General features: G+C 44.6%; 1 protein-coding gene across 1 annotated transcript in view; it reads right to left on the bottom strand.

Moving 5' to 3' along the window:
• LOC122558656 (septin-7-like) overlaps positions 1–16,155 on the bottom strand; it is an 82,407-nt gene that overhangs the window by 44,874 nt on the left and 21,378 nt on the right. Inside the window, exons 3-4 of the mRNA XM_043707455.1 lie at positions 6,979–7,085; positions 694–794 (exon numbers count right to left, since the gene is read on the bottom strand). Of these exons, the coding sequence (XP_043563390.1) occupies positions 694–794; positions 6,979–7,085 (208 nt within the window). The remainder of the gene's footprint in view (positions 1–693; positions 795–6,978; positions 7,086–16,155) is intronic.

Here is a 16,155-nt window from a genome sequence, read left to right as displayed (position 1 = left end):
CGAAACGTCGATTTTGCCTGTCCTCGGATGCTGCCTGAATTGCTGTGCTCTTCCAGCACCACTGATCCAGAACCTTCAACATATTGTCTAGCTATCACCATTGTTAACAACTAACCTGAGAATGCAACTTTAAAAAAAGGGTTTTGTGATTTACACATGGAAGTGAAACTATCACTGTATTCTAACAGATGAAAAGCTTAACAGACAATCAATTTTTCAATGTATAATTTCAGTTACATCACACTGCAAATTATTGCTATAAATTCTGTGTTATGATTGAGCCCTGATGAAGGAGCATCGCTCCGAAAGCTAGTGTGCTTCCAATTAAACCTGTTGGACTATAACCTGGTGTTGTGTGATTTTTAACTTTGTACACCCCAATCCAACTCCGGCATCTCCAAATCTTAAAAATGAAGGCATGGGTAAAGATACAAATGATGTCCACCCAGGATGCACAGCAGAACTTTGATGTCAGCACAGGATTTTTTCAATATGACTTATGACAAATTAGTTACAGACATAGAAAAAAATCAGAAATTATATTTCTTCACGCTCAAGATCTGGTTTGTTGGATGCAGCCATGCTTTTTGGATATTCCAAAGGTGGTGAGAAAGACAGTGATTCTCAGTGAGGTGAGGGAGGAGCAAGATGAAATGCGCGATATTTTACCTTCTGTCAGGGTTACAAACTTACCAGTTACTGTTGTCCACTGCATCTCCAAATCCTGGGGTGTCAACAATAGTCAGTGTGAGTTGCACACCACCTTCTTTAACCAGAACCTTTACCTGTTCAACCTGGAAATAAAGAAACTGCACTGAGGTCACCATTAAAAAAAGCATCAGCTATTATAGTGGTGTGAGCACGATGCAGAATGCTGCCAACCAGTAATTCATGGAGACCCCGCCTCCTTGGTTTACAAACATACCGATGAGAAGTAGGCCATTCAGCCCCTTGAGCGTACCCTACCTACCAATCAAGATCATTGCAGATCTGATCATAAACTCAAATCTACATTCTACCCGATAACCTTCCATCCCTTCGTTCATGACCTTTGAGGAAATAAAAGTCTCATCTCTGTACTGAATTTAAATGGTGACCTTTAGTTCCTGATTCTTGCACAGCGGCAATGTCCTCACCACATTTACTACGTCAAATCCCTCAGGATCTTGTGTTTCAATCGAGTCAAATCTTATCCTTCTAAATGCCAGTAGTTACAAGCCTCGTCTATCCAGCCTTTCCTTATAAATCAACTTGTCCACTCTAGTTATTAATCTGGCAAATATTCACTGAACTGCTTCCAAAGCACTTAGATCCTTATTCAAGAGGCACAAAACTGTACACACACAGGTAATCTCAGCATTGCGCTCTTAAACTTGAAGATAATCTATTTTTGTAGGTTTTTGTTTTAAATCCATCTGCCCAGATTTAAGCCGTTATTCAATTCCCTTTGCAATAAACAATAACATTCCACTCACTTTTCTGATTACTTGCGGTTCCTGCATACTGATTCATGTACTAGAACATCCGGATCCCTCTGCATCTCAGAGTTCTGCAATCTCTCATCATTTAGTTGATATGTTTCTTTTTTATTTTTCCTGCCAGAATGGTCAATTAAACATTTGCCCGCGTTACACTGCATTTACCCGATTGTTGCCGACCTCAACAGACGTATCAATACAGCAACAATGCTCTTCTTTTTTACTTCATTTCCTTTGAAATAAAGGTCAGCACTTCATTTGTCTTCTCCATTATCAGCTGAACTTGGATGTTAGTTTCTTGTGATTCATGCAAGAGGACTCCAAAATCATTGTGCTGCAGCTTTCTTCATTTAAATAATATTCAGCTTTTACTTGTCCTGCCAAAGTGCATAACCTCACGTTCTCCCATATTATATTCCGTCCTACTCATTTTGTTTTTGCCCACTCACTTAACCTGTCTACAGGGGAACCTCGATTACTCGAATACCAATTATCCGAAAACCGGATTATCCGAAGGAGATCTTAAGGTCCCTATGGAAACATTACATCAAAGACTGGTTTCCAACAGTCATCGTGTCTTTTGTTTAAGGTGATTAGATAGGCACTGTCTCCAAATGACTGTCTGTCCGCCCTCTCTCTCTCCCCCTAAACTTTCCCTGGAGTTTCTGCAGAGGGGTATACCCTAAACCACCTCCCCCTCCCCCATCCCCACATAATCTCTCCAACATTGTCCTGTACAGGGCAAAGGTGGAACCTGTCAATACGTTGCAGTAAAAACTTATGTGCATGCACGCGCTATTTGGAGACTTACCACACAAAGGCAACTCCAACAGCAGCAGTCTTGTTGTTGGTGTACAGTCCGGCTGCCCCGGAGAGGGGGCGGGGGGCAGTGTTGGACGGGGTGGGGGTTTCGATGGGCTGGGGGGGAGGGTCCTGAATGGGGAGCAGACTTTAAAAACTCCGAGCCCCCAGAGGAATAGCATTTAATCGATTAATTGAATAATCGATTATCCAAACGAAATAGTGCCCGCCCATCTTGTTCGGATAATCGAGCTTCCCCTGTATATCCCTCTGTAGATTCTGTGCGTCATCCTGACCACTTGCTTTCTCACCTATTTTTGTGTCATCCGCAAACCTGGCTGTATTACATTCACTTCTACTTCTGTCTCTCTCGGGGGGTGTCAGTCTGTTTCTGACTGTGTGTGGAACTGCTGCTCTCGATGTCTCCTTCTTTGTCTGCTCTTTATTTCTCTCTGCCTATGGGGTGCTAGTCTGTCTCTCCCTATGTACAATATTATCTTGGTTTCTCACATCATGTCATAGACCTGTGCCGCACATAAACAGACCCTTCAGTCCAACTCGTCTATGCCGACTAGATATCCTAAATTAATCTAGTTCCATTTGCCAACATTTGGCCCATATTCCTGCCCTTCCTATTCTTATACCAATTCAGCTGCCTTTTACATGTTATAATTAACCAACCTCCACATTTCGTCTGGCAGCTCGTTCTATACATGCACCACTCTTAGAAAAAGTTGCCCGAGGTCCCTCTCAACTTAAAGCTATGCCCTCTAGTTCTGGACTCCCGCACCCTAGGGAAAAGACCTTGGCTATTCATCCTATCTATCTCCTCATGATTTTATAAATTTTTATCACGCCACCGACATTCCAGGCAAAATAGCCCCAGAAAATTCAGCCTCTCCCTATAGTGGGCGGCACGGTGGTTAGCACTGCTGCCTCACAGCGCCTGAGACCCGGGTTCAATTCCCGCCTCAGGCGACTGACTGTGTGGAGATTGCACGTTCTCCCCGTGTCTGCGTGGGTTTCCTCCGGGTGCTCCGGTTTCCTCCCACAGTCCAAAGATGTGCAAGTCAGGTGAATTGGCCATGCTAAATTGCCCGTAGTGTTAGGTAAGGGGTAAATGTAGGGGTATGGGTGGGTTGCGCTTCGGCGGGTCGGTGTGGACTTGTTGGGCCGAAGGGCCTGTTTCCACACTGTAATGTAATCTAATCTAATAGCTCAAAGCTTCCAACTCTGGCAACATACTTTTAAGTCTTTTCTGAACCCTTACAAGTTTCACAAAGTTTTTCCTATAGCAGGGAGAGCAGAATTGAATGCAGTATTTTAAAAGTAGCCTAACCTCGACAGCTGCAACATGACCTCCCAACTTCTATACTCAATGCACTGAACAATGAAAGCAAGCATATCAACTGCCTTTTTCACTCTTCTTTCGACCTTTGACTCCACTTTAAAGGGGCTATGAGGTCTCTTTGTTCAGCAACACTCCCTCGGACCTTACCATGAAGTGTATAAGTCCTGCCCTGATTTGCCTTCCCAAAATGCAGCACCTCACATTTATCAAAATTAAATAATCTCTGGTGATATATTGGGGAGTGTGGATCTGGGTGTCCTTGCCCACCAAATTGGCAGCTACAGCAAGACATTAGGAAGACAAATGGTATGTTAGTCTTCATTGCAAGAGGATTTGAGTTTAAGTCTCTGAAATCAAAATCTTTACAGCATGGAAGCAGGCCATTTTGCCCATCAATTCCACACTGACCATCCCACTCAGACCCAGCCCGCAACCCTATCCCTATAACACTATTTTCCACAGATAAACCACCTAGCCTGTAGACTCCTGGACACCACGGGCAATTTAGCACCATCAACCCACCTGATTTTCCAAGTCCGCCTTCTTCCTTAACCGAGAATTCTCCAGCACCGTAGTTGACAGGACCCTCAGCCAGGTTCGATGTGCACAACAATGAAAGGTACCCCTTGTCCTCACCTATCATCCCACCAGCATTCACACAAACAGGATCATTAGCTGCCATTTTTGCCATGCCCAGATACACATTCCCCTCCCATCATGTCAGCCTTTCACAAGGACCCTTATCTCTGGGTCACCCTGGTCCACTCCTCTTTCACACTACCATCCAAAACTCCACAGCCCCTTCCCCTGCAACCGCAGAAGTTGTAACATTGGCACATTTACTCCCTTCTTCCTCAATATCCAAAGACCCAAACACACCTTCCAGGTGAAGCAGCGCTTTATCTGCACTTCACTCATTCTACTCTGGTGAGTATTCGCTGCTCATAATGAGGTCTCTTCTACACTAGAGGAATGAAATACAGGCTGACTGCTTCACAGAACATTAATGTTCTGGCCAGGAACAAAAACCCACCTGGTTCCAGATGCTTGCTATTTCAACATGCCACCTTGTTCCCTGGCCAAAATCTTTGTCTAAGACTTGCTGCAGTGCTTCAGTGAAGTTCTGCACAAACTGAAAGAACAGCACCTCATTTTCCACTTGGGAACTCTACAGCCTTCTGGACTTAACAGCAAGTTCAACAATCTTCGGGCTTGAGGTACCTTCTCCCATATCCTTACACCAACCCCCACATACCAGGTCTTGTTCTCACTTGTGTGGTGCTGGACAAGCACAGCAGGTAAGGCAGCATCCAAGGAGCACCACACTCTTGACTCTAATTTCCAGCATCTGCAGTACTCACTTTCACCTCGTTATCACATGGTCTGCTATTACACACAGGAGAAAGTGAGGACTGCAGATGCTGGAGATCAGAGCTGAAAATGTGTTGCTGGAAAAGCGCAGCAGGTCAGGCAGCATCCAAGGAGCAGGAGAATCGATGTTTCGGGCATGAGCCCTTCTTCAGGATTCCTGAAGAAGGGCTCATGCCCGAAACGTCGATTCTCCTGCTCCTTGGATGCTGCCTGACCTGCTGCGCTTTTCCAGCAACACATTTTCAGCTGCTATTACACACAACCCATTATTCACACAAAGCACTAATAGTCTCCATTAGCAGCCATTCATTCTCCTAAACTGACGGTTCTCCACTCGTTTGTCTGTCCAACTGTTCTTCCATCTCTTTGGGCTCTATCTCTGCCTATTGTTTACTGCTTACCCCCTCCCTCCACACTATCTTTAGCATTAAAACAACATTTTCCTTGCTACCATCAGTGCTGTGAAGGGTCAACTGACCTAAAACTATGATTTCTCTCCACAGATGCTGCCAGATCTGTTGAGATTTTCCAGCAATTTCTGTTTTTGTTCCCGGAGGATTGCACAGTTTTTGTCTCCCCACCGAACAGAGGACATATCTGCCATAGTAGGAGTACAGGGGAGGTTCTGGGGCTTTGTAGGACTATCTGATCAGAAGAGATTAGTTGGACTGAGACCAAAAGAGAAAAAGGGTCAGTTAGACTTGAAACGTCAGCTCTTTTCTCTCCTTACAGATGCTGCCAGACCTGCTGAGATTTTTCAGCATTTTCTCTTTTGTTTGGACTGAGCCTGTATTTGTTTGATTTAAGAATGAGAGGAACTGATCAAAACTATAAAATTCCACCAGAAATGGACACATTAGATTAGATTAGGTGCAGGAACAATGATTGCCCTGATTGAGGGAATCAAGAACCACAGCCCACAGTATCAGGATAGATGGTAGGCCATTTAGGATACCCTTTTCACTCAGTTGGTGGTAAACGTGTATCATTCCAAGAATGATAGGTTCAGATCAACTATGACCTCATAGGATGTTGCCTGGTATGGACAGCGTTAGCTATGAAGAGAGGTTGAGTAGATTAGCATTAGTTTCATAAGAAAGTCGGAGATTTTGGGTGGACCTGACTGGGGCCTACAAAATCATGAGAGGTATAGACAGGGTGGATAGCAAGAAGCTCCCCCCCCCCCCCCCCGAGTGAGGGACGCAATTACTAGGGGTCACGAGTTCAAGGTGAAAGAGGGAACATTTAAAGGAAATGTGCGTGGAAAGTTCTTTATGCAGACAGTGGTGGGTACCTGGAACGTGTCGCCAGAGGAAATGGTAGAGACAGGCATGATTAGATTACTTACAGTGTGGAAACAGACCCTTCGTCCCAACAAGTCCACACCGACCCCACCCAGACCCATTCCCCTACATTCACCCCTTCACCTAACACTACATGGCCAATTCACCTGACCCTGCACATCTTTTGGATGGTGGGAGGAAACCGGAGCACCCGGAGGAAACCCACGCAGACACGGGGAGAATGTGCAAACTCCACACAGTCAGTCGCCTGAGGCGGGAATTGAACCTGGGTCTCTGTCGCTGTGAGGCAGCAGTGCTAACCACTGTGCCACCATATCGCCCATTTAAATCATGGCATCATTTAAGACATATCTGGACAGATACATAAATGGGCTGGGAACAGAGGGATACAGATCCTTGGAAAATAGGCGACAGATTTTGATAGAGGATCTGGATCAGTGCAGGCTTGGAGAGCCGAAGGGGCTGTTCATGTACTGTATTCTACTTTGTTCTATCATTGAATGCATGAATGGGCCAGAGGAGCTGATTGGTCTCAGCCTGCTCAGAAAGCCAACAACTATACACGTGGACACACACACACACAAACATATGCACAAACCAATCTGTACAAACCCACGTGAACACATGCCCACGAACACACAGGTGCACACCTGCACATGAAAACATCATTCACCTGGACAGTCTTCTTGATCCTGAGGGAGGGCCCAGGGTATTCCTTGGAGTACAAGTCTGACAGGAAGAGCGAATTGATCAAAGTTGATTTGCCAAGTCCTGATTCCCCTATTAGGGAAGATAAAAGGTGAAGATCAGTCAACAACAACCCAAAGAGAGTGAGCTCATCACCAAGATATGGCTCTTAGCATCCAGACCTTTAGTTCCTGCAGCAGAAAATAGAGTTTATGGCAGGGTGCTTCAGGAAGCTACAGGAACAGTGTTTGTTCTGAAGTAAAAACTCTCCCTGCTGTAAGCTTCCCATAACATAATGAGTTCAGACAATGTGGGAAGCACATCCAGTCAACAGAATGGATTACATCATAACAGGCCATTCGGCCCCATTGTGTCTGCATCAACTGTCCAATGAGAATCTCACTTGCTGCCATTGTCCTGCCTTCTTACCACAACTCTGCATATTGTTTCTTTTGAAGTAACAGTCTAGCTCTTTCCCAAATGCCTCCCCACTCTCAAGACTGCACATTCCAGATCTGAACCACTCACTGTGTGAAAATGTTTTCTTTATTTCTTTTACTAACTACCTTGAACTTCATTCTCAATCATTTCACAAGTGGGAAGTTTCTTCCCATCCACTCTGTACATGCTCCATATGATTTTTACACATCTCAATTAATCTCCTCTCAACCTAGATTAGATTAGATTACTTACAGTGTGGAAACAGGCCCTTCGGCCCAACAAGTCCACACCGACCTGCCGAAGTGTAACCCACCCAGACCCATTCTCCTACATTTACCCCTTCACCTAACACTACGGGCAATTTAGCATGGTCAATTCACCTAACCCCTGCACATTTTTGGATTGTGGGAGGAAACCGGAGCACCCGGAGGAAACCCACGCAGACACGGGGAGAATGTGCAAACTCCACACAGAGAGTCGCCTGAGGCGGGAATTGAACCCGGGTCTCTGGCGCTGTGAAGCAGCAGTGCTAACCACTGTGCTACCGTGCCGCCCACAACCTTCTCTTCTCCAAGAAAAACAAGCACAAATTCACCAATCTATTTTTGTATCTCCCTCATCCCTGAAATTATTTTCATGAATCCTTTCTGCATTCTCTCTATTGACTTCACATCTTTCTTAAAGATGGTGTCCAGAACTACTCCAGCTGAGGCTGAACATGTTATTTTTGTATAAGACACATAACCTGTTTGCTCTTGTACTCTGTACTCCTATTAATAGAGCCCAGAACACAGTAGGCTTTATTAATCACTCTCTCTACCTGCACTGCCACCTTCAATGACTTATCTATATTTGCATCCATGACCCTCTTCTCCTTCACTCCCTTTAGTGTTGGACTTTCATTATACATTGTCTGCATTCTTCCTAGGAAAAGAAATCACTTCACATTTCTCTACATTGAAATGCACCTGACACCTATCCACTCATCCCACCAACTTCTCCACATGCTTTTGAAGATCTGGATGATCTTCCTCTCAATTTATAATATTACCAAGAATGCTACCTCTAAGAATTCAAATGCTGTCAGCCAGCTTCACTGGAGTCCCAATTATTAAGAACAATGTATTTGCATTTACTCTGGTATAAATAAAGAAGTCACAGTAGATGCAAAGCAGTAAATAACAGTAGCAAGGAGCTGACAGTGTGCCAGGCCAGAGATCAGTACTGGTGAGACCTATCGGCTGGACTGTCTGCAGGTGTCGTCTCAATATGTTTTAGAAGGTAATAATTGCACTGAAGGCACAGACTTTATTAAAATGGTCACTGGGTTGAGCTGTCCTATTATGACAAGTTGAATGGACCTGGGTCGATATTATTTTGAATTTTGAAGACAGAGAAGTGACCTGACTAAAGCACACAAACCTGAAGGGGTGTGACAAGGTGGTCACTATGAGATTGCTTCCAATGACTCAGGGATCTACAGCAGCGGGTGGGGAAGGCACAGTCTTGTGATAAGGGGCTCATAATTAAGGCTGAGATGAAGAGAAATCTAATTACCTAGAGAACTGTAACTCTTTGGATTGTGGTAATTCATTACTAAATAACAGAGATCATAGATAAACTAGACAGATTTTTGGTCTTCAAGGGAAGCAGGGATATGGGGAACGGAGTGGAAAATGTTTTGTTGAAGCCGAAGATTAGTCTTGATAACACTGAATGACAGAGTATGCTTGAAGGGCCAAATGGTCTACTTCCGCACTTATTACTTGGCTTCTTACGTAATCTGATATTGTGTCCAAATATAGGTGCTAAATAGAAGGTCTTAGATATTGATGTTCGAGACTAACATTTACTGAGTTTGACTGATGAAGTCAGAGTGAACTGGACTGATTAACTGGCCATGTGGAATGATGGTAAGGTAGGGAGGGTTGAGGAATAAGATTGGCAATTCAGTTTATTCAGCACATTGAGCTTGCCCAGCCATTCAAAACAATTGTGACTGATCAAATATTTCAAGCCTTTTACCTACCCCATTCCGATCATCATCTAAGCCACAGGTATTCAGAAATCTATGAATCACTACCTTAAACATTCAATGAGATCAAGGCAAATCTCCAACTCCACATTCCTGTCTTATCCCCATGACCCTTGATTCCCTTATTGATTAAAAATCTGTCTTGAATGTATTTAATGATCCATCTTCAACAGCCCTTTGTGGTAAAGAATTTCACAAGATGATCATCTTCCTTATCTCTACCTTAAACAAGTGACGCCTTACCTGAAATGTTGTCCTTTGGTCCTAGACTCACCGATGTAGGGGAAACAACCTCTCAGCATCTGTCAAGTCCCCTCATCATCTTTTATGTTTCAGTAAGATTACCCCTCATTCTACTGAACATCCATGAACAGAAGTCAACCTACCCAACCAATCCTCACAGGAAAATCCACCCAGACTTGAAATCAATCCAGTGAATCTTCTCTGGGCTGCCTCTAATGTCAGTATATCTTTCCTTAGATAAGGGGACCAAAACTGTTCACAGTATTCTAGCTGTGGCCAAACTAATGCCCTTGTCTAGTTCTAGCAAGACCTCCCTACTTTTATACCTCATTTGAAATAAAAGCCAACATTCCATCTGCTGTCCACATCAGCCACCGAACTTGGATGCTAGTTTGAAATTCATGGACAGGGATCCCCAAATCCCTCCACACTGTAGTTTTCTACAGTTTTTCTGCATTTAAATAATACTCAGCTCTTCTATTCTCCTGCCAAAATGCATAGCCTCACATTTTCCCGCATTATATCCAACTGCCAAATTTCTGCATACTCGCTCAACCTGTCTATATTCCTCTGTAGATTCGAGTCATCCTCACACTTGCCTTCCCATCTACTTATAGGCAAAAATGAGGACTGCAGATGCTCGAAACCAGAGTGTAGATCAGAGTGGCGCTGGAAAAGCACAGCAGATCAGGCAGCATCCGAGGAGCAGGAAAATCGACGTTTTGGGCAAAAGCCTTTCATCAGCAATAGAAGGGCCCCGACATCCCCAATAGTACCCTTCCACTGACACTCTCATTAGTTTGGCTGAACTGGTCCTCACCCTTAACAATTTCTCCTTTTAATTCTCCCACTTCCTCCAGACCAAAGGGGTAGCCATGGGCACCCGTATGGGCCCCAGCTATGCCTGTCTCTGTCAGCTACGTAGAACAGTCCATCTTCCGTAGTTACACCGGCACCACTCCCCACCTCTTCCTCCGCCACATTGATGACTGCATCGGTGCCACCTCGTGCTCCTGCGAGGAGGTTGACCAGTTCATCAACTTCACCAACACATTCCACCCTGACCTTAAATTCACCTGGACCATCTGACACCTCCCTCCCCTTCCTGGACCTCTCCATCTCCATTAATGACTGAACTGGTCCTCACCCTTAACAATTTCTCCTTTTAATTCTCCCACTTCCTCCAGACCAAAGGGGTAGCCATGGGCACCCGTATGGGCCCCAGCTATGCCTGTCTCTGTCAGCTACGTAGAACAGTCCATCTTCCGTAGTTACACCGGCACCACTCCCCACCTCTTCCTCCGCCACATTGATGACTGCATCGGTGCCACCTCGTGCTCCTGCGAGGAGGTTGACCAGTTCATCAACTTCACCAACACATTCCACCCTGACCTTAAATTCACCTGGACCATCTGACACCTCCCTCCCCTTCCTGGACCTCTCCATCTCCATTAATGATGACCGACTTGGCACTGACATTTTTAACAAACACACCGACTCCCACCTCTTCCCACCCTACCTCCTGCAAAAATGCCATCTCGTATTCAGAATTCCTCCGCCGTATCTGCTCCCAGGAGGACCAGTTCCACCACAGAACATACCAGATGGCCTCCTTCTTTAGAGATCGCAATTTCCCATCTCACATGGTTGAAGATGCCCTCCAATGCATCTCATCCACATCCCGTACCTCTGCCCTCAAACTCCACCCTTCCAACCATAACAAGGACAAAACCCCCCAGGTCCTCACTTTCCACCCTACCACTTTGCAATAACCTTCCCATCTACTGAAGTCAGCTACAAACTTGGCAATGGTATGTTTCATTATTTATATGTAGTGTAAATAACAGTGGTCCTAGCAGACCTCTGTTGCACTCCACGAGGTAAAAGATTCCTATCCTGAGAACATCCCCCTATTCCCAACTTGCTTCAATTTGTTAGTCAATTCTCATCCATACCGAATCCCCAACTTAATGCACTAAACAGCCTTGCAGGGTAGCTTAAACATCTTGTGGTAATCAGAATTTAGATTTTGATTTGTATTTGATTTGTATTGTCACGTGCATACATGACATCTGCTGGTTTCATTTAACTATCCTGCTTCTCACCACCTCAAACTTAACTTTAAGAATTTTGTCAGACACGACTAGAGTCATACAGTACTGTAACAGACCCTTTGGTCCAACCAGTCCATGCCGAACAAAATTAGGTGGGATTTGAGTAGTGAGGATGTAAACATGCTTCAGGGCAATTTTTTACAAGTAGAATGAGTCGGCAAATATATTGCAGGTGCAGTCCAATGTAGAAGAATGTGAAGTTGTCCACTTTGGCAGGAAAACAAATGGCAGTGCATTATTTAAATGGTGATCGATTGGAATCTATGTTTTTTGGTACACCAGAACGGACCGCAAGCATAGAGTTAGGAAAACAAATGATATGTTGACCTTCATTGCAAGATGGTTTGTTAGAAGGCATGAGTATGAATAGGCCATTTGACCCCTCAAGCCTGTTCTTCCATTCAATATGATCATGGCTAAATTTCAATACAAGAGCAAGTTGAGGTTAAACATTGGTCTTCGTATGCCCACAGCTGGAATGGTGTGTGCAGTTTTTGTCTCTATCTGAAAGGATGTATCTGCCATTCAGGGAGTACCATGAAAGTTGACCAGACCGATCCCTGGGATGGCAGGTTTGTTATAAGAAGAAAGATGGGGTCAAACGGGCGGCACGGTGGCACAGTGGTTAGCACTGCTACCTCACAGTGCCAGAGACCTGGGTTCAATTCCCGCCTCAGGCAACTCTCTGTGTGGAGTTTGCACATTCTCCCTGCGTCTACGTGAGTTTCCTCCAGATGCTCCGGTTTTCTCCCACAGTCCAAAGATGTGCAGGTTAGGTGAATTGGCCATGCTAAATTGTCTGTAGTGTTAGGTGCATCAGTCAGAGGGAAATGGGTCTGGGTGGGTCCCTCTTCGGCGGGTCGGTGTGGACTTGTTGGGCTGAGGGGCCTGTTTCCACACCAAGTAATCTAATTTAAACTGGTCTGCATTCACTGGAGTTTTGGAATGTTCAAGGGGATATTACTGGAATGCACAGAAATTCTAAACAAACAGGCAGACTAGAAGCAAAAAGATATTTTCCCCGGTCAGGGGCCCAGAACAAGGGGACAAGGTCTTAGGATACAAGGAAAGCCATTTCAAATTGAGAGGAGGACGACGTTCGTCATTCGGAGAGTGGTCAACTTTGTGGAATTCTCTAGCATATACAAAAGGTGGAGGAGACTGTCACTGAATATATTTAAAAAGACAAATGGATAAGTTTCTGGACACAAACAGTGGTTGGGTTCTCTTACCAATTACCTTCATTCTGGGTTTTCTACAGTTTGTAGCAACTTTTGCCACTGATAAGAGTTTATCTTTAACTACCCAATCAAAAGCGCCACCTTCTCCCAGAGAAATATCGAGCTGGAAGGATGGCAGGATGCAAATGCACTGGGGCTAATTCAGAGAAGGCTTCCTATAGACCTGGAACTTGGAATGAGAGGTATGATGATGAGGAAGAATTGGACAGGCTAGGTTTGTATCTGATGCGGTTTAGAAGAGTAACGAGGGATTTGATTCATCCAGAGGACTGGATAGGGCAGATGTGGAGAGGATACTTCCTCTACTGGAGAATTTAGAACTACAGATCACCTATTAAAAACAAGGATGAGGCAATCTTCTGAGGGTCACCAGTCTTTGCAGTTCTCTTCTTGAAAAAGGAGTTGGAAGCAGAGCTATTGAATAATTTTTACAGTAGAGGGGTAAAAGGGCTCATAGGGGTTAAAAGCGATCAGGGATATGCAAGAATGCAGATTTAAGGTCTATCAGCATGATCTTATTGAATGGTGGAGCAAGCTCAAGGGGCTGAAAGGCTTACTTCTGCGCTGATTTCTATGTTGGTATACAGTATCCAACACCTGCATTAAATCTCCTCTGATGCCCCTCAGCTCTGAACAAACCCAAATCAGATATCGCCAGTCTCTCTGCAGGAGTGACAGCTCTCATCCCTGAAATATTTCCTGCATATGCTTTTCCAAGGCTGTAACGTCCTTCCTTATTGGTGAGTATTACAATTGGCCATAATAGTACAGCTAGGCGAAAGTGAGGACTGCGCATACTGGAGATTAGAGTCGAGAGTGTGGTGCTGGAAAAGCACTGCTGGTCAGGCAGCATCCGAGGGGCAGGAGAATCGACGTTCCGGGCAAAAGCCCTTCATCAGGAATGGCAACTAGACAGTGGTTTACAAAAGGTTTTGCATCAATTACTTTGTTGCGGTACTCTTTGCCTTTTTCATGAAGCCAAGAACTCCTTATAGACAATAGGTGCAGGAGTAGGCCATTCTGCCCTTCGAGCCTGCACTACCATTCAATATGATCATGGCTGATCATCCTTAATCAGTATCCTGTTCCTGCCTTATCTCCACAACCCTTGATTCCACTATCCTTGAGAGCTCTATCCAACTCTTTCTTAAATGAATCCAGAGACTGGGCCTCCACTGCCCTCTGGGGCAGAGCATTCCACACAACCACCACTCTCTGGGTGAAGAAGTTTCTCCTCATCTCTGTCCTAAATGGTTTAACCCGTATTTTTAAGCTGTGTCCTCTGGTTCGGCACTCACCCATCAGCGGAAACATGTTTCCTGCCTCCAGAGTGTCCAATCCCTTAATAATCTTATCTGTCTCAATCAGATCCCCTCTCAGTCTTCTAAAGTCTTGTTATGCTTTTTAACAGTGTCTCAACTTGACCTGCCACCCTCAATGAGTTAGATGTGGGAATCTTTAGCTTTCTCTGTTCCCGAACCTCAGAGATGGTCCCAATTAATTCACATCACCTCTGCTTATTATCCTCACAAAAGATATTGCTGAACCTGTCAAGTCTCTGTTGCACCTCCTGAACATTTGCTTATTCCTGGTTTTTGATGTGGCAGTTAATTTATTTACTATTCCAAAACCAAAACACAAGTTACGACGCTTGTGGTCAGGCTGAAGGTAGATGTGTTTCAATACAAGTGGAAATTGAATGTCATACAGTACCGCAATGTCCACTTTTCATAATTCCCAGGCTTGGTAATCAGCCATTAAATCAATTGTACCTCAATGAATATCATGAAAGGGCAATGTGAATCCACCTGTACAAAATGGACAGGAACACTTGCCATTGCTGAGGAGAATTAATACAGCACCATCACCACCGCCCAGCACCTCCAAATTCTCATCCCCGAATGCTGACCCAGAGGCTCCTCATTAAAGAGGCAGGGGAGAGGACTGCTATGGAAGGTGCTAGCTATGAAGAAAGGTTGAGTAGGTTAGGTTTATTTTCATAAGAAGAAAGGAAATTGTGGGGGGACCTGATCAAGGTGTACAAAATCATGAAGGGTATAGACAGGGTGGATAGAGACAAGCTTTTTCCCAGGGTAAAGGATTCAATAACGAGAGGTCATGCTTTCAAGGTGAGGGGTGGAAAGTTTAAGGGGAGATACACGCGGTAAGTATTTCACATTTGGAACGCGTTGCCAGCAGAGGTGGTAGAGGCATGCATGGTAGATTCATTTAAGATGCATCTGGACAAATGCTTGAGTAGGTGGGGAACAGAGGGATACAGATGCTTAGGAATTGACCGACAGGTAGTAGTGAGTACAGTGGGTTCTTTCTTGATTATATGTTTTTGGAGATAAGTCTCTTGATTAAACTTAAAATATAAGCCATAGCTATTAATTTAACCTGGGGCAGTGTTTGTAGAGGAATAAGACGGTGTTATTTTCTGGGTTTGTAAATTGTGAAGGAGCAAAAATGGCCTTTGCAGTGAGATGTATATTAGTCCCCTTCCAATTTTTGTCAGATGTGGGAGCTTGAAGAGAGTTTAAGGGTTACTGCGGATTATATCTGCATAAATGCTGTTGGATGCAAATCTTATCAGATCGAGTGGATCGGTTGGAGAAACAGATAGAAGCGATGAGGAGTTTGCAACAGTAACAGTATGTGACGGATGACAGTTATAGGAAGGGGGGATGTCTCAGATACAGTCACATAGATGGGTTAACTCTAGGAAGGGTAAGAGAGGTAGGCAGCTAGTGCAGGAATCTTTTGTGGATATACCCATTTCAAACAGGTATGATGTTTTGGAAAATGTAGGGGGTGATGGATTCTCAGGGGAACGTAGCACGAACAGCCAAGTTTCTGGTCTTGAGACTGGCTCGAATGCAACAAGGGGTACATCGGCTTCCAAGAGATCGATTGTGTTAGGGGATTCTTTAGTCCGAGGTACAGACAGACGTTTCTGTGGCCAGCAGAGAAAAAGCAGAATGGTGTGTTGTTTCCCTGGTGCCAGGATCAAGGATGTCTCAGAGAGGGTGCAGAATGTTCTCACGGGGAGAGGGGCCAGCAGGAGGTCATTGTCCACATTGGAACCA

Source organism: Chiloscyllium plagiosum, chromosome 17 (genome assembly GCF_004010195.1).
Source record: "Chiloscyllium plagiosum isolate BGI_BamShark_2017 chromosome 17, ASM401019v2, whole genome shotgun sequence".
In the NCBI taxonomy this organism is placed as follows: Eukaryota; Metazoa; Chordata; class Chondrichthyes; order Orectolobiformes; family Hemiscylliidae; genus Chiloscyllium; species Chiloscyllium plagiosum.
Note: the sequence above shows the minus strand (reverse complement) of the source record. Positions and strands in the feature narration are given on the sequence as shown.